The sequence below is a fragment of the Chlorocebus sabaeus genome, chromosome 18 (assembly GCF_047675955.1).
Source record: "Chlorocebus sabaeus isolate Y175 chromosome 18, mChlSab1.0.hap1, whole genome shotgun sequence".
NCBI classification, from domain to species: Eukaryota; Metazoa; Chordata; class Mammalia; order Primates; family Cercopithecidae; genus Chlorocebus; species Chlorocebus sabaeus.
The window spans coordinates 1202836-1226406 of NC_132921.1; the positions used below are offsets into that span (position 1 = coordinate 1202836).

The 23571-nt window shown below is 59.6% G+C and overlaps 1 protein-coding gene across 4 annotated transcripts in view; it reads right to left on the reverse strand.

Moving 5' to 3' along the window:
* NFATC1 (nuclear factor of activated T cells 1) overlaps positions 1–23571 on the reverse strand; it is a 129649-nt gene that overhangs the window by 34920 nt on the left and 71158 nt on the right. For 2 of the 4 annotated variants that reach the window (XM_008013721.3, XM_008013722.3), the window contains exons 8-9: positions 21177–21309; positions 4768–5457 (exon numbers count right to left, since the gene is read on the reverse strand). In XM_008013721.3, coding sequence (XP_008011912.3) covers positions 4768–5457; positions 21177–21309 — 823 coding nt within the window. The remainder of the gene's footprint in view (positions 1–4767; positions 5458–21176; positions 21310–23571) is intronic. The other 2 variants (XM_008013723.3, XM_008013724.3) reach the window with 1 other exon arrangement.

The following is a 23571-nucleotide window of genomic DNA, read 5'->3' on the forward strand; positions in this document are numbered from 1 at the left end:
ACCCTGAAGTGACTCAGTTCACGGACCCACAGCTCTGATTCTGGTCAGGCAGAGGGAAGCCTCTCAACCATGGCTGGGCGCCCAGGGGCCAGGGCTGGGTCCCCGGCCCCACGAGGACATCCCAGGCGCTGGCCTGTCCCCCCGCTTTCTAAGCCCTGCACACAGCTCTGCGATCCACCACGGCTTGGTTCGCAGAGGGCTGGAGACTCAATCGGCGCCCCATGCCAGGCTGTTGGCTCTGGAGGCGGCGGCGAGGCCGGCGGAACGCAGAAGGGAAGCCAGGGAGGCTGGAGACGTGGACCCGGCTTCTGGCACCTGCCATGCCCACGTCCTGCCACAGGCTCGGGGCTGGCCAGGAGGTCCCCTGCCTTCGGTCCCACAGGCCCATTTACAGATAGTCAGAGGTGTCCAAGTCTTGCCCCCACCACACAGTCTTATTTCTCTCCTGTTTGCTCCAACCCCAGCTTTTCACTCTCTCCCTGTTGTGTAAACGAACAAAGACAGAGACAATTTCTACCTGCTGAGGACACCTGGCACGCACGGCACCGACTTTTGACCTGGGTTCGTGGTTGTTCCTGTCTCCCGTCTCTGCTCCTTCTCCAGGTCCTGAGATCATCCCTTGGTCGGGGGGCCCTGTGCTCCCCACCCTTCTCTGCCCCCCAACTCCAGGTCACGCTTGCCCACTTTCTAAGCCAGTGACTAAGCCCCAGGGTGGCTGCTGCGGTGCCTGATTCTTTTAGGGGACGTGAAATTAGACAAAATATATATTAATACTAAACCAGCACTACCCACATTCACCCCAGCCTGCCTCCCTCTCCCACTGTCCCCATTGAGATGGCCCCTACGTGGACCCCTGCATTTCCGTGGAGCTTGCTGGGGTCTAGGGGACTCAGGGTTTCACCTCGCAATTCAGGTCTTCGCCCTGCGTGAGGCTTTCCCGACACAACCTGGGCCCTGACCTCGTTTATGTCACGGTGTTTGTGAACCTGGGGTGTGGGTTCCAGGTTCCAGGGACCGAGGGCAAGCCGGAGGTCATCTACAGGGGAGTGACCGACCCAGACTCAACCTTGACCTGGGACCCTTCCCGGCCATCTTGGGGGGACGCTCCAGCCATCTTCTCACAAGGACAGGAAGTGCCCTGTCCACAGCCCCGTCCACTCAGAACACGGGAAACAGCTCGGCCCGTGTCATTCCCAGTGAAGGCTCCATCCACTCGGCTCCGACAGAGCAATAAACATTTGAATCTGCTCTTCTCACTGGGGAGGGGCAGGTGTCTAGAGTGGGTGGACCTACCCCTGGGTGCTCAGGAGGAACCTGGAGCCCACGGCCTGGTGCCTGTCTCCCAGGGCGGCAGCAATGTCAGGCCTGCACCAGGGACCACCCGCCTGCACCCCCTCGGCCCCCAGGACTCTCCCCTCCCCTCCCCTTCATATACACTGTGAGCAGAACTTCCTCTGCCACGCACCCCGCCCGCCTGTGGACTTCTTCTGCCACGCGCCCCGCCCGCCTGTGGACTTCTTCTGCCACGTGCCCCGCCCGCCTGTGGACTTCCTCTGCCACGTGCCCCGCCCGCCTGTGGACTTCCTCTGCCACGCGCCCCGCCTGCCTGTGGACTACTTCTGCCACGTGCCCTGCCCGCCCGCCCGCCTGTGAAGGACTGAGAGGGGCTGTCTGCCCGAGGGGTAGATCAGGCCACGGCTGACACTGCTTCCAGCAGCCCAAAGCCTTAACTGCTGTGGTCCTGGCTGGGCCTGAAGGGACCTCACAGGTGGAGATGAAATGGACGACGTTACCTGCACACATTTGCCACATCATAGGGAGGTGTCTGCACAGGTATCTCAACCTCCATCCCAACCCTGACGCCCAAAGTAGCACCGCCTAGCGCCATAGGCTGACCCCGAAAGCTTGTGTGTGGCTGGTCCCGGGTTATGGAAACAGAATGAACACAGGACTCATAAATTGTGCCCAGAACAACGTGCAGGGCTGCTCGGGGACAGGGCGCTCGGGGCCTGTACTCAAGGTCCCAGGACCGGCCTTGAGCCTGATGAGACGTGCATGTACGAGATGACTGTGGTTCGTGGGCTGGGGTGGTGGGAGGCTGGAGCCAGACTCCAAGGCCATCTCTGCTCTGGCAACACAGAAACCCCTGGGTCTTTTGAACAGGATGTGACCCGTTAGATCCGAGTTTGGGGATGATCACCACGGCAACAGAGCGGGGAACATGGGGAGAGAGGCCTGCTGGGAACTGAGCTCACCCTGCGGGGAGAGGTTGTCCTCAAGTGTCCCGACGGCAGGACTCTGGGACAGAGACTTTCTTAAAAGGGGTGTGAGCGACTGCTTTAAGCTGGCGAATCTTGGGCTCCAGGGTCACTGGCGGTCAGGAGAGGCCCCAACGGGAATGTGGCATCGGGCACCCTCAGAGGAGCTGCAGGCCAGGCCCAGCTGCACAGCAGATGCACTCTGGCCTCAGCCCTTCCACGTATCAGGGAGTCGTCCGTGCAACCCCTGCCCGGTCACGACCCCTCCATTTCCACCCACGGTCAGGTAGGCCAGGGCGGGGTCACACCCACACCCCACGCAGCTCCAGCCTGTGCACGCAGCAACACAGCAGCCCACCCTCTGTGGCCCACCAGCCCCAAGGTGAGGCCTGGCTCACTTAGCTTTGACCTCTAGGACCAAGGCCAGAGGGGCCCGGGCGACCTGGTGAGGCCTTGGCAGTCACGGGTTGGGTAAGGGATGATTTCGCCTGAGCACCATGCGGGTCAACAGTCCCCCGCCTGCTGTGTTGACGCAGAACACGTCCCAGTCCCCAGCACTTCCCTGGCTCCCCCACCCCAAGTCCCACCCCAAACTCTCCCCTCGCCATAAAGCCACACGTGAACCCCAGGGCAGCAGAAACAGAAACGAGACCTGCTTCCCACCTGGGCCTGTGGGAACTGCCCAGACGTGGAAGCCCAGGGCCGGTGGGTCACAGCTGGGACAAGGCGTGGCGGGTGGGAAGAGAACTTCTCAGCATCTCCCAGCCACCTCGGGACCATGTGGCACCACGTAAGACAAAGCAGGGGTGAGGGGCTGGAGGCACGGATGCCAGCGTCCACCTTGCACAGGGGCTGGGGAGGAAGGTAGAGTCCATCTGTGCCCAGGAGGCAGCAGAGCAGGGACACAGGCCCCACGCGGAGCCCCAGCTGACCTCGCGGGGGACAAGGAGGACAGCAGGCAGGTCAGACAGAACTTCAGAACGACATCTGCACAGGACACGGAACATTGTCCTGGCCCCGCCCCACAGTCATCATAAACCTCCAGAGAGTGGCTGGGGGCAGCCACGGGCCTCCAGTGTGTGGCTCCGAGGGACAGCCCCAGGGAGGCAGCAGCCTCCTGATCTGATGGGACACACTCCCGCAAAAACAGATGATGAGGGCTCGGGCTCCATGGAACACACGACCGCAAGCTCAACACACACACACACACACACACCCCAGGGCTGCGGGTTCCATGGAACACACTACTGCAAGCTCACACACACACACACACCCCTCCACACACCAGGACTCCAGGCTCCGTGGAACACACTACCGCAAGCTCAGTACACACACACACACACACACACACACACACACACACCAGGGCTCCAGGCTCCATGGAACACACTACCGCAAGCTCACACACACACCAGGGCTGCGGACTGAAGAGCTTCATGCTTTGGGGGCTAAAATATTTGCATGCATTCTCCCCAAAAAGCTTGTAGCCTTCCATCAGAAACAGCAGGGAGGCCTCACTCCCTTCCCAGCAGATGGAAACTGAGCCCCCGACGCCCGGGAGTCCCTGCCCCCAGGTCAGGAGGGGCTGATGCCGCCCCCTCCCCAGAAGGCCGAGGCTCACCTGGACCCCAAACCACGGGGCAGGGAGTGGGCCAGAAAACATGGGCTGAACCGCCCTCTAACGCATGGTCCCCACAGCCGTGGGCGCGTCCCTGATCACAGCGCAAGGAAGTTGGGCTGTGCCTTGAGATGTAAACACTCGCCAAGAATGCCACAGCGCCTTCGGTCACCACTCCTCACAGAAAGGCCTGAGCGCTCAGGGCTCCCCACACCACCCGCCTGGCTACAGACGTGAGGCCACTTCCTTCCCAAACAAGCCCGGGTGCGCGGTGTTGGGAGCGTCTCCGCACTGTGCGAGCCCGGGGGCTGGATGGGGAAGACCCTGCACCTGGGGCCTGAAGGCACAGTCTAGGGCCCCCGGTGTCACGGCCGTCCCCCGAGCTCCTGGCAAGGATGCCGCAGCATTTAGAAGTGTTTACAGAACCGCACAGGGTAATGTGCTCATCACTTCAGCTAAGCTGTTGTCTACAAGCCGTTCACAGGACTCAGGCAGCACCCAGAATGCCCCGACCGCGCACGCCGGTCCCCCCCCAGGTCAGGGCTTTGAGCCTGAGCCTCGTGGCTCCATGTTCAGCTGCAGAAGCAAACCTGGGCACCCAACGTGAGCCTTAGACCCCGGGACAGTCTTGTAGGAGGGTCTGCAGCCCGGGACCCGCCAGGGGCCCCACACGTGATCACTGGAGCAGATCTCATGGTGGGCACCCCAGCTGGCGCTGACGCCATGGCACCACACGGGGGCACTTTATATCAGGAGGTCGCACCCCACACCCAGCCCAGGGCCTCGGTGCACTTCCACACGTGCCACACATGCAGCACGCACCCGGCCCCTCCGTGAGCTCACGCCGCCGCGCCGGGCCGAGACCACATCTGCATGGCCACGGGCACTCACCATCATCCAGGTACAACTGGTCCAACTCTTCAGGCTCTTGCTTGACCGTTACAGGAATAGGGGCCAAATTAGGACTACCGTCCTCATACGCCTCTGGCAGCAGCCGTGGCCGGGCGGCCGGAGACTCATCCCTGCGGACCGTGGGCGGCGGGTGCTGCGGGCGGCCCGTGGCGGGCGGGCACGCTGGGCTGCAGGGCTGCAGGCAGGTCAGCTCTTGGGCGGCGGGCGGGAGTGGAGGAGAGGGGCTGCTGGGGCAGAGTGAGTGTTCGAGACCAGGGGGGCAGCTACTGCTTGGAGGCACACTCACCTGCTGCGGCAGCAGGGCCGGGGGCGGCTGCCCGGGCGAGCTGGGGTGCGAGGCCACTGGCCTGGGCACGTCCTGGACGGCGGGGGCCTCTCCGGCCGGCTGCGGGAGTCCGAGGTGGCAGTGGCCCGGGCTGGCGACGCCCTTGGTGTAGGCGGCGGGAGAAAGGTCGTGGAGCTTGGGGCTCGCACCGGCGGCTGCTGGCATCAGGGTGCTTCTCTGCGGACAGGGCGGGAAGCCGGCCACGAGGCAGGAGCTGGGGTCAGGTGGCATTGCGAGCTGCTGGCTGTAGTATGGTCTTGGGAGAGGACTTAACCCCTGGCTCACCGGCCCACAGTTTGGAGCAGGCTCATAATCATCCGTGGGTTCTGTTTTTATCATTGGAACTGTGAGAAGGAAAAGAGAAGTTAAATAAACACCAGTTGCAGATTTGCAGATGAGTATGATCAGGCAGGCTTGTGGCTGGGACGCCCTCCGCAAAACCGACAGGGCCCTGACTGGGTCCCTGTGTCTCCTGCCTGGTTCTCTCACCCCATTAGGAAAAAAAACGTGTGAGTCATCGGCCGAGAGTCGCAGCTGGTTCTAATACTGGCGAGGACTGTTTTCCTTGGACTCTCCTGCAGCACTAACGTGCTATGAAAGTCCACTTGCAAACTGCGGTGGGAGCCCTGGACCCAGGGGCCTGTGGATTCGCAGGAATCAAAGCGAAAATTTCAACTTGGACGCACGACGGCATTTCTGCTCCCAACACTCGGTTTGATAAATGTCTGCACATTTGGTAAACTCGAATACACAACAAGACGGCTTTCAGGAGTCAGTAAAAATCCAACTGCAAAGGGGAATGACTGCTCCAGGAGAGAAGCCGTCTGTCACTGCAAAACGAAAACACTGTCGTGGAGGCTGGACCGCCTCCACGGTCCTCCTGATTCCCCTTCTAAAGCGATGGGCTGTGCGGAGGCTGTGACCTGGCAGCCTTGGACAAAACAGGGGGCTCCTGAGTTTCTAGAGCTTTCTCCCACCCAGCCCTCCCTAGAAGTCTAGGGCTGTGGGGAGGAGCCTACAGGTCGGGCACCAGGTCCCCAAGGCCGCTCCGCCAGGCCTGGGCCAGAGCCAACACCGGCTCCCGGCCTGCGCCCACCCCAGCCTTTGTGCCTGCTTCTGCAGGGGTGTCGGGAAGAAAGCAGGCAGGCCTGCAGTCAGCGGGAGCAGCGAGGCGGTCCCGGCCGGCATTCCTGCGGTTGCTGTTTTCCTGCTGGTCTTAGGTCTCTCGTGCTACTTAGAGGAGACATCAGACAGCGCAGTGGCTCTAAAGCCCTCGCAATGGTGCACGCAAATTCCTAACAGATGCGTGGCGCTGCTCAGGGCGAATGCTGTGTGGATTCTGTTTGGCAGCAGAGTCAGCCACAGGGAGGGAAACTCCCCTCCCATCACCACCTAGGGCCTATGAGTGGCCCCTAAAACCGGCACACAGGCTCCCGGTGCCAACACTCGCCGCCACAGAGGGTCCGGCAGCCTCCTGCAGTAAATAAAAGCATCTCCAATTTGAAAGCAAATATTTAGCCCCAGGCTTGAGCCTGCGAGTCCATGCAGCTGCTCCCCACCACAGCTGGGTGCCGACGAGTCCACCAGCAGCTGCGACCGACGGAAACTGTGTTTTCCAGCAGCTCGCGATACGGGAGCACCTGTGCTACGTGCAGCCTCCCCTGCAGCCCCCACCACAGGTCCCGGTGGTCGTGAGCACAGGGCCGAGTCATCTGTGTGGCCAAGGCACCTTCCCGCCACACTGGAGGCATCACAGGAACTGACCCATGTGGGCCGTTCCCGACTGTAGAATCTCACCAGCCTCTGAGTCCGGAGGAAGTCAACCAGAGCTTTCCACCCAGGGATTCCCAGTGGAGTTGCTGCATTTTGTTGCTTTTGTGCTGACTTTTCAAGTCCCTACTTTCATTCACTCATTCAAATCTTTCTATCATCCGCCCTGCACACTGCGTAGGGAGGCCGAGGTTTAAACTGTCCGCCCTGCACACTGAGTAGGGAGGCCGAGGTTTAAACTGTCCGCCCTGCACACTGAGTAGGGAGGCCGAGGTTTAAACTGTCCGCCCTGCACAATGAGTAGGGAGGCCCAGGTTTAAACTGTCCGCCCTGCACACTGAGTAGGGAGGCCGAGGTTTAAACTGTCCGCCCTGCACACTGAGTAGGGAGGTCCAGGTTTAAACTGTCCGCCCTGCACACTGAGTAGGGAGGCTGAGGTTTTAGATGGGGTGGGTGACCAGGAGGTGCTGACGTCCAGGAGCCAGGAAGAAAATCACAGGGTAATCGTGATTACAAGGCCTTCCCAGGACACAGCCTGCAGCTCACTGACCAGGGCCCATAAAGCCACACTCTGCTGAGGGTCCTGCCAGGCCGTCCTGGGGCTCCATAGCCCAGGCGTCCCCAGCCTTTGGCCCGGGGCAAGTCCAGCCACAGAGAAAGTGGGGAGTGCGGTCTGAGCTGTCAAGCTTGGAGGACGAGGCCAGGGGCTGCTTCCACAGTGGTGCCCAGGGCAGGGGAGGGGGAACAGGTGCGCTCCCCCAGTCTCGTCAGCCACTCCGCCCTACAATCGCCACTGGTTCACGCTGGAATCACACCCCAGAACCAGGGCACGCTGGAATTACACCCCAGAACCAGGGCACGCTGGAATTACACCCCCGGAACCAGGGCACGCTGGAATTACACCCCAGAACCAGGGCACGCTGGAATCACACCCCCAGAACCGGGTCACGCTGGAATCACACCCCCGGAACCGGGTCACGCTGGAATCACACCCCCGGAACCGGGTCACGCTGGAATCACACCCCCGGAACCGGGTCACGCTGGAATCACACCCCCGGAACCGGGTCACGCTGGAATCACACCCCCGGAACCGGGGCACGCTGGAATTACACCCCCGGAACCGGGGCACGCTGGAATTACACCCCCGGAACCGGGGCACGCTGGAATTACACCCCCGGAACCGGGGCACGCTGGAATTACACCCCCGGAACCGGGTCACGCTGGAATTACACCCCCGGAACCGGGTCACGCTGGAATTACACCCCCAGAACTGGGTCACGCTGGAATTACACCCCCGGAACCAGGGCATGCTGGAATTACACCCCAGGAACCGGGTCACGCTGGAATTACACCCCCGGAACTAGGGCACGCTGGAATTACACCCCAGAACCAGGGCACGCTGGAATTACACCCCAGAACCAGGGCACGCTGGAATTATACCCCCAGAACCAGGGCACGCTGGAATTACACCCCAGAACCAGGGCACGCTGGAATTACACCCCCAGAACCAGGGCACGCTGGAATTACACCCCAGAACCAGGACACGCTGGAATTACACCCCCAGAACCGGGTCACGCTGGAATTACACCCCCGGAACCGGGTCACGCTGGAATTACACCCCCGGAATCGGGTCACGCTGGAATTACACCCCCGGAACCGGGGCACGCTGGAATTACACCCCAGAACCGGGGCACGCTGGAATTACACCCCCGGAACCGGGGCACGCTGGAATTACACCCCGGAACCGGGGCATGCTGGAATTACACCCCGGAACCAGGGCACGCTGGAATTACACCCCCGGAACCGGGTCACGCTGGAATTACACCCCCGGAACCAGGGCACGCTGGAATTACACCCCCGGAACCAGGGCACGCTGGAATTACACCCCCGGAACCAGGGCATGCTGGAATTACACCCTGGAACCAGGGCATGCTGGAATTATACCCCCGGAACTAGGGCACGCTGGAATTACACCCCCGGAACCAGGGCACGCTGGAATTACACCCCAGGAACCGGGTCATGCTGGAATTACACCCCCGGAACTAGGGCACGCTGGAATTACACCCCAGGAACCAGGTCAGGGCTGGAATTACACCCCAGGAACCGGGTCACGCTGGAATCACACCCCAGGAACTGGGTCACGCTGGAATTACACCCCAGGAACCAGGTCAGGGCTGGAATTACACCCCAGGAACCAGGTCATGCTGGAATTACACCCCAGAACCAGGGCACGCTGGAATTACACCCCCAGAACCGGGTCACGCTGGAATTACACCCCCGGAACCGGGTCACGCTGGAATTACACCCCCGGAACCGGGTCACACTGGAATTACACCCCCGGAACTGGGTCACGCTGGAATTACACCCCCGGAACCAGGGCACGCTGGAATTACACCCCAGGAACCAGGTCAGGGCTGGAATTACACCCCCGGAACCAGGGCACGCTGGAATTACACCCCAGGAACCGGGTCACGCTGGAATTACACCCCCGGAACTAGGGCACGCTGGAATTACACCCCCGGAACTAGGGCACGCTGGAATTACACCCCCGGAACCAGGGCATGCTGGAATTACACCCCCAGAACCAGAGCACACTGGAATTACACCCCCGGAACCGGGTCACGCTGGAATTACACCCCAGGAACCAGGTCAGGGCTGGAATTACACCCCAGGAACCGGGTCACGCTGGAATCACACCCCAGGAACTGGGTCACGCTGGAATTACACCCCAGGAACCAGGTCAGGGCTGGAATTACACCCCAGAACCAGGGCACGCTGGAATTACACCCCAGACGTCACATTCAGTTGTCACAACAGTGAGGCCCACTTGGTCCCATCTGAAGACAATGCTCACGCCTGGCACATGAGGGTCTGCGTGCTCTCAGCCCCGAAGGCTCTCCTGAGTTGGGGCTGAAGGAGGTGCACAGACCCTGGCAGCGCTGGGGGAAGTTCCTGCAGGGAGGACTCTGCCTCCAGCCACCTGAATGTGGCCGCCTCTGGGGCCGTCCTCTTCAGCTGAGGGTTCACGGATGGGGCAGAGCCCCAGGACTGCCTGTACAAGTCGGGGGGCTGCAGAGGAGAAGGCACCCTCCTGTTGATTGGGAAACCCTACAGGCCTCACTTTATATTAGAAAGTCGAGTATCTGGGCCGTGGGCTGCAACACCTTTTTGAAGGGGCGGCAGGAGGCGGTGCCTGTGGAGGGTGGGGCTCTAGCCACTGTCTGGAGACTACAGGGCTGGGGTCATTTTCATCCAGGGGACGCATTTCGGCCTCAGGCCATGGCCTCCCCACCAACTCTGCGGAGGCAGCTGGGCCTCAGGAACTGCCCCTTCCTGCCGTTCCAGCTTCAAGCATGTGGTAAATCCACAGATGACGAGTCCACGACAAAGCCAGACAGTGGGGAGCCCCAGAGGCAGGGCTCAGCCAGTGGTCTCTGTGAACTCAGGCCTGTGCCTTTGAGAGGCACGGGGGTCGCTGGAAACAGGCCCAGACGTGGGAGTGAGACACTGGTGGGCACCCACGTCTCTCCCGCTCAGAAGAGGGTGATGTCCCGAACAGCCGACCTCCATTCCAAATTTCGGCCGGTAATTTTCAGAGTTTATGATCTTTAGCAAAAGCACATGGCTGGAAGGTTAAATTAATACCCTGTTGGGATCCTCTCCCCGCTGCACGGGATTTTCAGCCAGGGCCCAGAAACGTGGCCAGGCACGGGGGCCAGCGCGCCTCTTCTGTGAAATGTCCCCCAAGCGCTTCAAAAACTGGTACCTGCCAGCTCTGCCAGACACTAAAGGCCCCGAGCACAGCTGTCCCATAAATAGCAGTGGCCATAAATCAGCTGCCCCACGGGCCAAGGCCAGCGATGCCAGAGAGCCGTCGGGCCAGGGCAACCGGGTGGCGTCTGCTGCTGCTGGCCGGAGAACGCCAAGAACACGGTGCAGACGAGGCCCGTCTAAAACCGCGGTGGCACCGTCATTAACCCCCGCATCTCTCCAGCCACTGGATTCTTCCTGGGGAAGTCCTGACCGAGGATCGTGGTGGCGAGGGACACACGGCCCTGGGACACACGACTCACCTCCCCAGGATGCTGGCAGCCGGCAGTGGTGTCGGGATGTCCCGGCCACTTGCCCTGCGGGTTCGGAGCAGGCCCAGCACTGATGTGTCCACCACCCCCAGAGGCAAGCAGAAGGCCGAGTGGACGCTTCACTGGGACCCCACCAGGTTGGCAGCTCCCGTCCCCCCACCCACAGGCAGGCGCTCCCTGAGGCCCGGGGCTCCAGCCCACGGAGGCTGTGGCAACACGCTCCTCCCAGGAATAAGCTCGTGTGCCTGCCCGCTGCCCCTCTCCCGCCCACAGCTATTTGCAGGGAGCTGGGGGCAGTGACTTGAAACCTGGGGTTGCCACATGTGCCCCGCCCATGATGGCATCTTGTGAGTCTGGAGAGCCAGTCCCGGTCCCTTGGCAGCGTGAGCTGTGGGTGTGGTCACCGCGCTGGAAGGTGGCCCGGGCTGATCCTGCAGGTGTCTGCTCCTGTTCCTGCCGCAGTGCCCCTCCTTGGGCTGGGGTCCCCAGGCAGCTTCTCTCAGCCTTGCCCGTGAGGTCCAGCTCAAGTCTGGGGTTGGCCAGATGGTTTCTCGGCCCTGGCAGCAGCATCTTGTGCCATCCCAGCTGCTCCAAAGCTGCCTCCCACCAGGGCCGGGCCTTCCCCAGGTGACTCCCCCATCTCCCTGTCCTTGCCCCAAGGGGCACTGACGTGAAGTACAGCCAGGGACAAAGGGCCGTGGACGGCAGGGACGCGTGAGGCACCTGGCACCCGGCACCCGCGGGGGATGTTTCTGGATGGCCCCGCCTGACCCGCTGGCCCATGAGGAGGTAGCGGGATGTTCTCTGCTAAGTCAAGCCCCAGAGAGCTGCGGCCTTCTCAATACAGAGAGAAGCTGGAAAATGCAAAACTCACCTTCACAAGTAAAGGAAAGCCACACGGCTGCTTCCACATCCCAGCATCTAAGAAGCTTAAATGCACGAACATACTGCACCTGCGCTTGGCCTAAACTGTGCTTTTTGTGTGGGTTTCAGGGAAGATGTACGCCTGCGCTGTAAATCAGAGCCGCGTGAAACGCATCCTATCAGCGAGGAAACGAGCGAGCGTCTGCACAAGAGCCTAGGAGTCTCGCCCGTGGAGGGAGCCGCACGGGCCCCATTCACGCGGACAGCACGTGTTCCGGGCTCACCCTGCGCCAGGCGGCCTCTGGCTGCCTCCTGATGACGTCAGCCACGTGGGGCTGGGGTGGAACATCAGCCACGTGGGGCTGGGGGAGAGGCTGCAAATGGATGGGCTCAGAAAAAGGGCAGCTCACTTTCAGGCTAAGCAACGGTGCACTAGAAACGCCAATCACCTGAGGGTGAGTTTATGAAACTCGTTACAAAGAGCAGAGCGTGGAAGGCGAGTGCTGGCCTCAGCGCCTGCCAGCTTACAAAGCATATTCCCACGGGGCAGGCTGGCTGCAGCGTCCACGGCAGCCCCGTTGTCCATGGTGGCTACCCCACTGTCCATGACAGCCCCAGCGTCCACGGCAGCCCCAGCGTCCACGGCAGCCCCGTTGTCCACGGTGGCTACCCCATTGTCCATGACAGCCCCAGCGTCCACGGCAGCCCCGTTGTCCACCCCACTGTCCATGACAGCCCCAGCGTCCATGGCAGCCCCGTTGTCCACGGTGGCTACCCCATTGTCCATGAGAGCCCCAGTGTCCACAGCAGCGCCGTTGTCCACGGCAGCCCCATCGCTCACAGGGACTGTCTGTGGAGGCGGCGCGCAGCGGTCAGTGGTGTGCAGAGCTGACAGGTAAACCGTCCTCACAGACCCAGGCCTCACTGCATCCTCCGTGGAAGGCACTGAGGGCCTGTCCCGTGCCTGATGCTGTTCTGGGGCCCAGCTTTTCCCTGACGCCACTGCAGAGTCTCTGCCTCAATAGCAGTGATGTCGGGAGCTAAATCCTGGAGGGAGGCTTCTGCCCCAGGTGAGCACGACGTTTCCAGGCCCCGTGCAGGTGCCAGTTCTGGCCAAAGACGCAGGCAGTGAGCTGGGAGAGCCTCTCCCCCAAGGCCTCCCTCACAAAGCCCCCACCAGGGCCAGAGAGCACTCAGCACAATCCTGGCCTCTCTTTAAAGAACCCCAAGCCTGGAAAATGGGCTCCCATCTCTACATGGCAACAGGAGCCAGGACGTGAGTGGGGCTTCACCTGCCACAGCTCCTCGAACGGTTCCGGTTCTAAAGCCCCAGCTGGATCTATGCAGCCCCAGGACAGGCAGAGCCCCTCACCGAGGGCAGACCTGGGGGCCCCTCACAGCTCCTAATGGCCCCGACCGCAGCTTCCTCCCAACGTAGTCCCCTTGGCTGCCTTGGTGTGACCGGGCTCCTGGGGGACAGCTGGGGTCTTCATGGCTCCCAGATCAGGGCCCCCTTCTGCTATAAGACAGAGGTGACAAGATCTGAGAATGAAAATCGGCATGAGCCTGCCCCACCCGTCGGCTTCCTGTGCGGTTGGTGACCGGCAGCTCCTGGCTCCTTGGGGACTCTGTCTGCAGCACAGGGAGTACCTGGGGGTGGGCGGGGGGGGGGGGGGGCGTGGGGACAAGAACGGGGACCTGGGGATGGGCAGGCAGGGGGGCAAGGGGCAGGCCCAGCCCTTTGGCTTTAGACAAGTGGGGTCACTGCTATGGACGGAATCATGTCCCCTCAACCTCATGTTGAGGCCTTAACCCCCGTCTATGTGACTCTACTTCAGAATAGGGTTTGCAGGAGGTAACTGGGGGTTAAACAATATCATCAGGGCGGGGCCCTGATCCAACGGGACTGTCATCCCATGAAGAGGAAGAGACAAATTGCCTGTCCTGCCACGTGAGGATATGGCAGGATTTTGGCTATCTGCAACCTGGAAAGGTCCTCACCAGAACCTGACCGTACCAGCCCCGACCTCAGACTTTCAGCCCCCAGAGCTATGAGAAATGAATGTCTGTTGTTTACAAGGCACCTGGCCAGTGGTGCTCACTACGGAAGCCCCGAAGGCTGAGACGGTGCCCCGGACCCCCTTCCTGCGTCCACAGTAACATCTGGTCCCCAGGTGGCGTCGGGGGCGGGGAGATCCAACACCGAGCTGCCTGCACGCTGCAGGTGCCATGCACAGCAAGGAACAATCCCAAGACAGTTCCCTTCTCCCCCAGGCCCACATTTTTATGCAACCTCAAGTGTTTAGCTTGAATTACTCTACAAGGTACGCGCTACAGTACTGGACAAAAGGGGTTTTGTTTAAAGTCTAAACCCCTGGAAAACAAAGATCAGATTGTCTTCTGTTTGCTGTACGACAATAAAGTCCAAGTTTTGCCATCAACATAAACAACCAGGAATGACTCCTCCAGGGCATGACTTTTCTCAAACAATGAAAGAAAACAGCGGATGGAGCTGTCCTCTCACCCGTCCCTCGAGGCTGAGCGGGCATCATTTCTTCATGTTCAGAGCCAAGATCAGTTTCCAGAGCAGGTGAGGGACCCATGGACCACCAGGGGGTGAATCTGTACCAACCAGGCACCGCCTGACGGGAGACAGAGAAGGGTCCTTCCAAACTCCATCTGCCTTTGGGAATTCGTGCTCTCTCCCCGACTCTTCACTGGCGTTCCTGCCGAAGCATGTTCCAAGGTTTCCAGGACGGCACACTCTTCCGGAGCCACAGCCACGTGAGTTGTTTCCAACCACGCACGCCACAGACCTCCAGGCTGAAACCGCAGCTCCGTGGCGGCTGACAACCGCGGCTAACCCCGGCGAGGAGCCCACGACAGGCCCGAGTGCTTTTGTTCATGATCTCACGTTGCCTTCACACCCATCCTGTGTGTCGGTGGGGGTGAGAGAATTCCCTTTCCCTCAGGTTTATCACGTCGACCCCAAGCAACATCGGTGGGGGGCTTCCTACACACACAGAAGTGTGAAAACAGGCGCAGGGCTCAGTGACTTGACGGGGGTCTCGGGTGGCAGCGACGGAGCCAGGACGACACGGCAGCGGCGAGGGGAAGCGCGAGGGGGCCTCGGGCCGTGGGGCGGCCCCATGCTGCTCCAGGGCACGGCGAGGAGGATCTGTTGCCCAACTAGGCTGATGACAGAGGACGCTCCCACAGACCACATAAGCCGAAACGCACACTGGTCGGCTCTCGCCAATCCTTGCCTGGGTGGCCCTCTGTGTTCTGCGGGGCCAGGCTTTCCCATTCTGGCTGGAGCCATGGAGTCACAGTGGGGCGGCAGCGTGGCCGATGCATCGGTCCGGGAGCGTCTCCGCGTGGACAGGCGGGTCCCTCCCAGGTGCGCGGCCAACGTCGCCAAGCTCAGGGTGCTCCTCTTGCCCCATGCATGTCCCGGGGCGCAGGCTTCCTGGCGCCCAGCCTCCCCACTGACTCACACCTCCTGGTTTGTTTTTGGTGGCCCATGGCCCTTAGATTTCTAAACAAGCCCCTTCCCGCCCTCTCGTCCTGTCTCAGGCTCCCAGCCCCATCCTCCTTCTGCAGCCAGACTCGCCCAGCCCCAGGCGCGCCCGTCGGATGCTGAGTCCTGTGGACTCTTCCACACCAGTCTGGATCCCGACGCTAGTTCCCTAATGTATTCCCCTCATCTCTGATTTCTGAAGGAGCCGTCTTCCACCCCAAATCCCTCCCACTTTAAAACAGGCTCTGAGGACACGCACGGCCTGAGTGTCGGGTGGCTGGGATGCCTGGCGTCTCGCTGGTAGGGGTTTTGGCGAGCACATCTCCGGCTCCCCTTTTAATTGGAGCCCTTCTCTGGACATTTGGGGAGGTCTCCTGGGAGGTCTGGTGGGGCCGGCACCCCACAGCATGTGACAGAATTCCCTTCCCTCAGGTTTACAGCATCAACAGTGAGCATCAGAACACCCCTCCCTCACTCGGTGTCTGAAGAGTGAGGCAACCGACAAAACTGAAATTTAATAAAAGCTGCCTCCCTCCCTCGGGTGGTTGTGGGGCTCTCAGTAGAACAGGGATGAGGAGCCCACAGGCCACTGCTCACAGGTGGGGCCAGCTCAGCTCCCGCCACAGACACACTCGGCAGCTGGGCTCCCAGACTCCTCGCCCCGTGGCCACCTGGAGTGTGGTGCAGGCCACACCGCGGGCTGGAAATGTCAGCATCATCTGCTCTGTTTGAAATCAGGTAGGACTTCTAAGCTGGGGCAGAGCTGGGCTGAAACATCACTGTGGGGCGCCCGGCTTGACCCCTACAAGCTGCAGAAAGGGGAGGCCACCCTGGTTCCTGCACAGGACAGGGCATGGAGTGTGGGTCGTCTGCGTTTTAGGCCCTTGGAGGGCGCACAAGGGGTGCCAGGAGAATCTCTGCTTTAAGAACCTGTGACCAGGCCCTGGTGCATCGAGGCGCCCACAGCCGACACATGGAAAGTGTCTCAAGGCTGAAACCCAGAGCACCGCGAGGCCAGGGCTGACCTGACGTCGTCAGGAGCTGGGAGGCAGCTGCCATGATGGCGGGATCAGATGAGGGAACATGGGAGCCATGCCTGGGTGTCTGAAATGGGCAGGTTCACTTTGCAGTGAGAGCCGAGCTCAGGCCCAGCCCCAGGGTGCCTACAAGTGAGGGGAGGGGAGAGGAAGAGGCCACAGGTGTTCGAGGCCCACCCAGGGTGTGCTGTTGGCCAGTGGCAATGAAAGGGCGATTTGGGGCCGCTGAGCATCTGCAGAGACCTCACGAACTTCACTGTCTCAGGATCAAGCTTTATATGCAGTGGACTTGGACAAAGTGAGCCGGGAAGTCCAGGGAAAAGGCAGAATGGGAAACCCCTGGGAAGGGGAGGCTGCTGGGCTGAGCAGGAGGGCGTGGAGGTCAGGCAGTGGCCCAGGACTGCTTGTCTGCAACCAGGAGGATCCCTTGCAGGGTGCTCTGAGCCCCTCAGCTCACGCAGCCCCAGCTGAGCTTACTGAGGGCCTGGGCCACGCCATCTGGAGGAGGCTTCCTAGAGGGGCCGGTTCTGTGGCCTGGGAAGTGCCAGCGGAGACACGCCCCCAGCTGTTGACCCTGGGTGGTGCGCTCTGTGCACAGGGACCTCAGTTTCACAGCCTCCCCCACCCCATGGCTCACTCCCTGAGCAGCTCCCTCCGGTGACCTTCACTGGGGTGGATCCAAGGCCACAGGACCCCGGCCCCCTTTGTACCAACACCTCGCCGATGCCACAGTTATTGCTAGATTTAATAATCCATTGCAAACAGGGAAGTAATGGAATCTATTCCCCTTTCTACCCCTTGAGGCAGAAAGAGATTCTCAGGCCTAGGTCATCGTGGCAGGGCCAGCAGAGGGGCTGGTGAGTAACCGGGGCGGGAAGCGCATCTACCCTTCTTTGTGACATCCGAGTCTCCAGCTGGCTCCTGTCTGGTCTTGGGGCCCATGCCCACCCCCCATGAGAGACCCCCAGATCCTGAGGCAGATCCGTCCCGACGCCCTCGCACCCTGGACATCGTGTTCTGTGGTCAAAGCTGTTTCTGTGCCTGGATTATCACAGCAGCCACTCCCTGTCACCGGATGACCCTCAGCTGGACCGTGTGTCCTGAGGAAGGGGGCTCTGGCCACCAAAGGGACCCCCGCAGAGGCAGGGCTGGCTGTGTGTTCCCACGGGGACCTGGGGCCGCCAGCAGCTTCTCCTCGGCACTGATGGGGGAAGAGCTCCATGTCCCCAGCCCTGGGGCCCTGGAAGCATTTCCAGGTAACTGACTAAAACGACTTCAGACAAAAACACCTGACAAGACCCAGTGATTTGTCATGTTTTATTTTCTTGTTTAAAAAAACACTGACTTTGGCAGGTAATTTGGAGTTTGTAACTTGGTTTTCTTTCTCCAAAGTGCCCGTGGCTCCACACTGCCTGCTCCTATCTGGGGGTGTAAGTGCACCCCTCACGCAAGCTCCAGGCCACGCGGATGCCGCCTGGGCAGGGTCCCCACGTTCTGGGCTCACCTCTCTCCACCTGCAATGCTGACATTTTGGAATCACCTCTTGGAACTGCAAACCTTCCTGGTACCAGATCATCCCTCAGCCCTCCTAACATGCCTTCCGGGAGATTAAATTCAGGCCGCAGTTAAACAAAAACAGTGACAGACAAGCCGCTCAGGAAGCCTCTCTGTGGGCGCCTGTGTTCCAGCCTCTTTAATTGCAGACGACCTTTCCACTTTGCTCACTGGGCAGCACTCCGGGATGTCAGGAGGGGCGGCCGGCAGGACTCCTCGAGGTCTGTGCCTGCTCCGTTCATGGAGCTGATACATTCTGGTGGGAACTCTTCCCCATTTAACGCCTGGCCCCGCTAGGGAGGGTGAAGAGAACTCTCCTTCTGGGCCCCATCACAGATCATCAACCAAAGGCTCAGCCCCACCTGAGCCCGGGGGCCCTCTGCACTCAGATGCGTGATTCCCGGAGGCTGACCACTGTGACCTTCTGACTTGAGAGACGCCAGGCCATGGCCTCCCTGGGCCACCTCCCCGTGCCACCTCCCCCGTGCAGCCTCCCCGCGCTGCCTCCCTGTCCTGCCTGTGGGGACGGCAATTTTGAAGGAAAACCTAAAATGAGACTTGATTTTACAAATGTGTACATGAAAGGAATTCCACAGCTGGAGTTTAAGTGTGTTCATTTTTGTCATCTTGTGCATTTCAACAGCACAGTTCATGACCCCAAGAGTCCGCCCCTCAACGCCGTGACCCCCGGGCGCACAGACCCGAAGCTCACTGGCACAGTGGAAACCTAGAATGCGAACAACCCCCCACACAACAGTGTGAAAAAGGGAAAAAGTAAACCAAGAGAAGCTTTGAGTCAGGCTGGGGCTTGCTAACCTGCTGTCCTCCACCCACACCCACCCGTCCTGCCTCCACTCCAGGTGCTGCGGAAGCAGAGCTGGCAACTATCTCTCAGACCCCGTGGAAGAAGCCATCCGAGCTGGACCCCAAGACACAGATACACAGCATGGAGGATGAAGGTCCTGGAGTGGCCTTGGCGTCCTCAGACCCAGCCGGGGTTGCAGGGGCAGGAGGTGCAGCAGGGACGCGGGACGGAACACGGATACTTGGGTGCTGGTTTCCATTCATTCGTTTATTTATTTAAGAACCACACTGACAGCGGCCTTGAGGTAGGCACAGTGTCAACACCGGAGATCTCGCCCTGCAGCAGCCTGGGGGCTCTGCCTGAGGGGCTCACAGTCTGGTGCAAGTTGTGGTCATAGCCCTCAGGACCAGGTGGGGTGACAGGGAGCCGGGGAGCCCCTGGGGGCCTGGTCAGTGTACTCGTGGGGGCCTGGGATGGTCACCCAGGGACTATGGTGCTTCGCCCAGGAAAGGAGAGACGACAGAGGCAAAGAGAGGGAGGACGGGCGAAGGCTGGTGCCCAGGGCGAGCCTGGGGAACCTGGCCTATGTTGAGCCATGCTGGGACAGATGGCGGGTGGAGGGTGCAGCCGGGACACTGGGCGGGGGTCCAGGAGAGACGTCCACGCCGGGCACGGAGCTGAGAGGGGAGCTGAGGCTGACTGAGGCAGAAGCGCGGCTGGTAGGACAGGACGGCTGGCTGCCAGGCGGGGTGTGGACAGGAGGTAGCAGGAGCGGCTCAACCCCACCGGCTCCATGCTGTGGCCATGGTTCTGGGGGCCTCCACCTCCTGCCTGTGAAGGGCAGGCATGCTCCCCACACACCCCTTCTTTTGCCTCTGAGACGCGTGATCTGTGCTAAACTCGGTGCTGCTCAAACCCACGGTGGGGACTGCCGGGTGCCGAGCAAATAAGAAAAAAATTAATGCACTGCTCCGGAAAGCAGCCCTTCTCTGTAAGGCCTAGGTTTTCTTTAAAATATTCAATTTCTGGTCAACCACGCTTGAAGTTTAATTGGGACACAATCATTATATTTTCAGAAAAAGATGAAATATTTTCTTCTGTAAGATATATTGTACTTTGTTCCAAGAAGAGGTCGGGCTCACTAAGTGTGGGTGGCACAGATCATGTAAACCCGAGGGGGGTCCCAGAACGTGAGGCTCTTCCCCACAATCCCAGGGGGTCCCAGACTGTGAGGCTCTTCCCCGCGAGGGCTGGGCTGGGGGCTGCCCGTACCCACTACAGCTTGTCTCACAGACACTCTCAGGGTACAGCGACTTTACAGCGAAACCCCATTTTCCACCTGTTGAGAGGTGTTTCTAGAGCTTGTCTGACAAAACGGGGAGTCCCAACAGTTCAGTGTGAACATGGGGATTCGATGGCTTTCTTAGCATCTGGTCTATTACAAATGCTGTTTACGTTCAGAGAAAATGGAAACCTTCAAAACACCCCGATTTTGCTAAGAAAACGCGGCTGCTTTTGCAATCAGTTTGCAGTGTGTAATTTCCCTCTCGATGATAGGAATCTCTGCAGTTTTTAGAAAAAAAGCGATATAAAAAGATTGTTGATGTTAGCTAGGCTTACCCAAAATACAGTAAAACTCAGAATGACAGCTCACTCTGTCCTCTCCGAGCTGGGGGGTGTGGCCTGTACCCACAAAGGAAACCTGGGATGGCGTGGGGGACACCCTTCTCTTCTACTGGTTCAGGGACTGAAAAAACAAACTCAATGGTATTTTCTTTAAGAAAACACCCTAAAGGTTAAAAACAGAAGCTGATTTTTTTGTTTTTGTTTTTTTTTATAGTGAAAAGGAGCCATTCCCACGGCGGTTAAGGGACAGGCAGGTTGAGGAGAAGGTGCCCCAGCGTGGATGCCCACGGTCCCAGGAGATGAAATTACCCCTGGAGAAGTGTCTTGGGGACGTCCGCCCAGCACAAAGCTCATTCACCATCCTTAAAGACCACATCAGGACTATAGGCTTAAAAGCAAAGTTTATTGCTAAAGTTGCCTGCAAAATAGCTGTACCTATTTGCCTTTTCACCTGAAGCAGCTTTAGGATGCAAATGCACACCAGGACCCCCTCGGTTTTTTGGAGCAGAAGAGCCATGTTTTCCCCTGGGCTGTTATACATTCGCAAGAAGCAGAATAACCGTGACTATCTGAGTATGCAACCCCCCGACCAAACCCCAACAGGGACCAAGGAAAATGCATCCGAAAAAAGCTTCCCTTTTCCTTTCCTTCTCAGGGAATCGATGACTCAGCGTCACTAACGGGACATCACACAGTTAAACGTGCAACACGCCATGCTGCTTTACGGCGACGTCGTTTCTGCGTCTTTAGAAAAAGCACCCCACGCGCTCATTTTCACTGCTTAAGGTTAGAAAGATGGCGTTACCGTTGGCGGGAAGGTAGGTGAAACGCTGGTACTGGCTTCGCTTTCTCTTCCCGTTGCAGACGTAGAAACTGACGTGAACAGGACTGGTTATCCTCTGATTCCGAAACGGCGGGATCTCAACCACCAGAGAATTCTAGAGGAGAAGGGCACACAGGAGGCACAATTAGCACCTGGCAGGCGATGGCTGCTGCGCCATGGCAGCCACACAGCAACCCTGCGTTTCCATGGCGGCGCGGGACGCTGTGACGGTGAACTCCTGACTGGCCACCTGGGCGTCCAGAAGCAGCCGACGACAGCCCTGGATGCTCTGTGCCACCTGCACTTGTGTGTGGACACTCACAGGGAAGGGATGCCCTTGGCTTCTTGCACACCTAGGAGCCGAGAGGCTTCCTCAGAGAACTGGAGCAAACAGGACCAACCTCAAGACTGAAATCTTGTCAATAGAGGGAAAGAAGCCAGGAAAAGAGAAGCTGTGAACAGAACTGGGACCCGAGGTGCCTGAGGGTGGAGGTTGCCCGGGGCCACCTGGGCAAGGGGCCTGGTGGGGATGCAAAAGGCTCTGCCTACTCCGATGCCAAAGGGTTGGTGACCTTCAGAAAATGACCCAAGGCCCCATCGCTGGCCACTGTGTGATAGAAGTGGTCGGTGGTCCAGCACCGCTCAGACGATTGCAGTGAACCCCGGAGGAGCAGGTGCATCCTGGAGGCGCGGTCTCAGGGGAGGGCTTGTGTTTGTCACATTTGATGATGGCCGAGGCCCTCAACCAGACCCCAAATTCACTCCAACTGAGGAAGAGGAGGTGGCCCCTGACCCCCGCAGACCCCGGGGTGGGAACAGCCAAGGGCACGGAGGCACAGACAGCCGAGGACGGCATGTGGAGGCTGCCGTTACCTTTTCATGTTTTTAATGAGTCAGCAGCACGTTTACAAAACTCATGCTCTCTCAAGTACACACACGAAACGCAAGCCATGGGGTGTGGCTGTTCACAGAGGTCGGGGCTGGGTGCGGGGCTGGGACACAGACATCCCGACCACTTGCTTAGGCCCCAGCGTTACTCGGGGCTCTAATGACCCTAAATGACTGGGGTGATGCGGGCATCCCTGCCGAGGGCGACACTTGGTATTTGGGGAGAGGCTTGGTGTGAGTCGCGTCTATAAAGTTTAATTTTTATAATCATATGACTTAGTTTAACAAGCAGGAGAAAAATCCATTGTATTACTTCTTTTGTTAAAATAATTAATTACAGCACAGCACCTAGCTTAATAGCTACATTGATTGAATCATGTTAACAACAAAATCTTGTGAGTGTTAAAGACAGAAAACTGAAGATAACTTCGGGTCCAGGTTCTCTCATTTACAAATAATGAAAGAGCTGAGGCCCAGACATCGATGCAGAGGGGCCATGCCGGCCTGTGCCCTCCCCGGGGCCCTGTGCCTTGGGGCCACGCTTTCTCCTGGCAGCAGGACTGTGTTGTTTAATTAACTGCAGTTCATTGGGAAGAGGCAGAAGCCACGGCACATGGGCGTCTTCCTGCCTTTGCCCCTCATCAGAGCTGCCCCAGGAGAGCTGAAGCTGCTGCTGGAAGGACCACAAGTTCTGTTAATGCCCACAGAGCCTGGGCTGCCCCCAGAGCACTGTGGGTCTGGGCTTCGCCTGGCCTGGCCATCTCCTGGGCTGACCCGGGAAGCTCTGGCCGCCCGGAGCCTGTCTTAGCATTTGTATGGGGGATAAAGAGACGCTTCCTCCAGGGCTGTTTTCTGAATTCAGCAGCGCTCAGGGCAGCTGCTACAGCAGGAGGGTCTTTAGAGCACAAGCAGCTGAGGGAAGAGACAAGAAGGAAACGTCTCACGAGACTGAAATAAAAACAGGCCGGGAGGCATTCAGAGGCAGTGGCGAGAGGAGTGGAGGCGGGGACCCCATGGGACAGGCTGGGGTGGAGGTGAGGACCTCGTGGGCCAGGCTGGATGGGCGGAGGCGGGGACCTGTGGGCCAGGCTGGATGGGCGGAGGCGGGAACCTGTGGGCCAGGCTGGATGGGCGGAGGCGGGAACCTGTGGGCCAGGCTGGATGGGCGGAGGCGGGAACCTGTGGGCCAGGCTGGATGGGCGGAGGCGGGAACCTGTGGGCCAGGCTGGGGTGGAGGCGGGGACCCCATGAGGCGGGTTGGATAGGCGGAGGCGGGACCCTGTGGGGCAGGCTGGACGGTGCATACCAGTTTTCCTAGGTCCTACCTGACTGGAAGGGCCTGTGTTGATGTGGGCACAGGCGAACCCACTTCATCTCTCTAAATAGACAAATTATATGACAAAAATACTATCTCCGTGGGAGCACTGCTACTTAAATACACAGAGAAGGAAGCGATAAAGAAGCAACACGGAAGAGCAGGAAGGGAGAG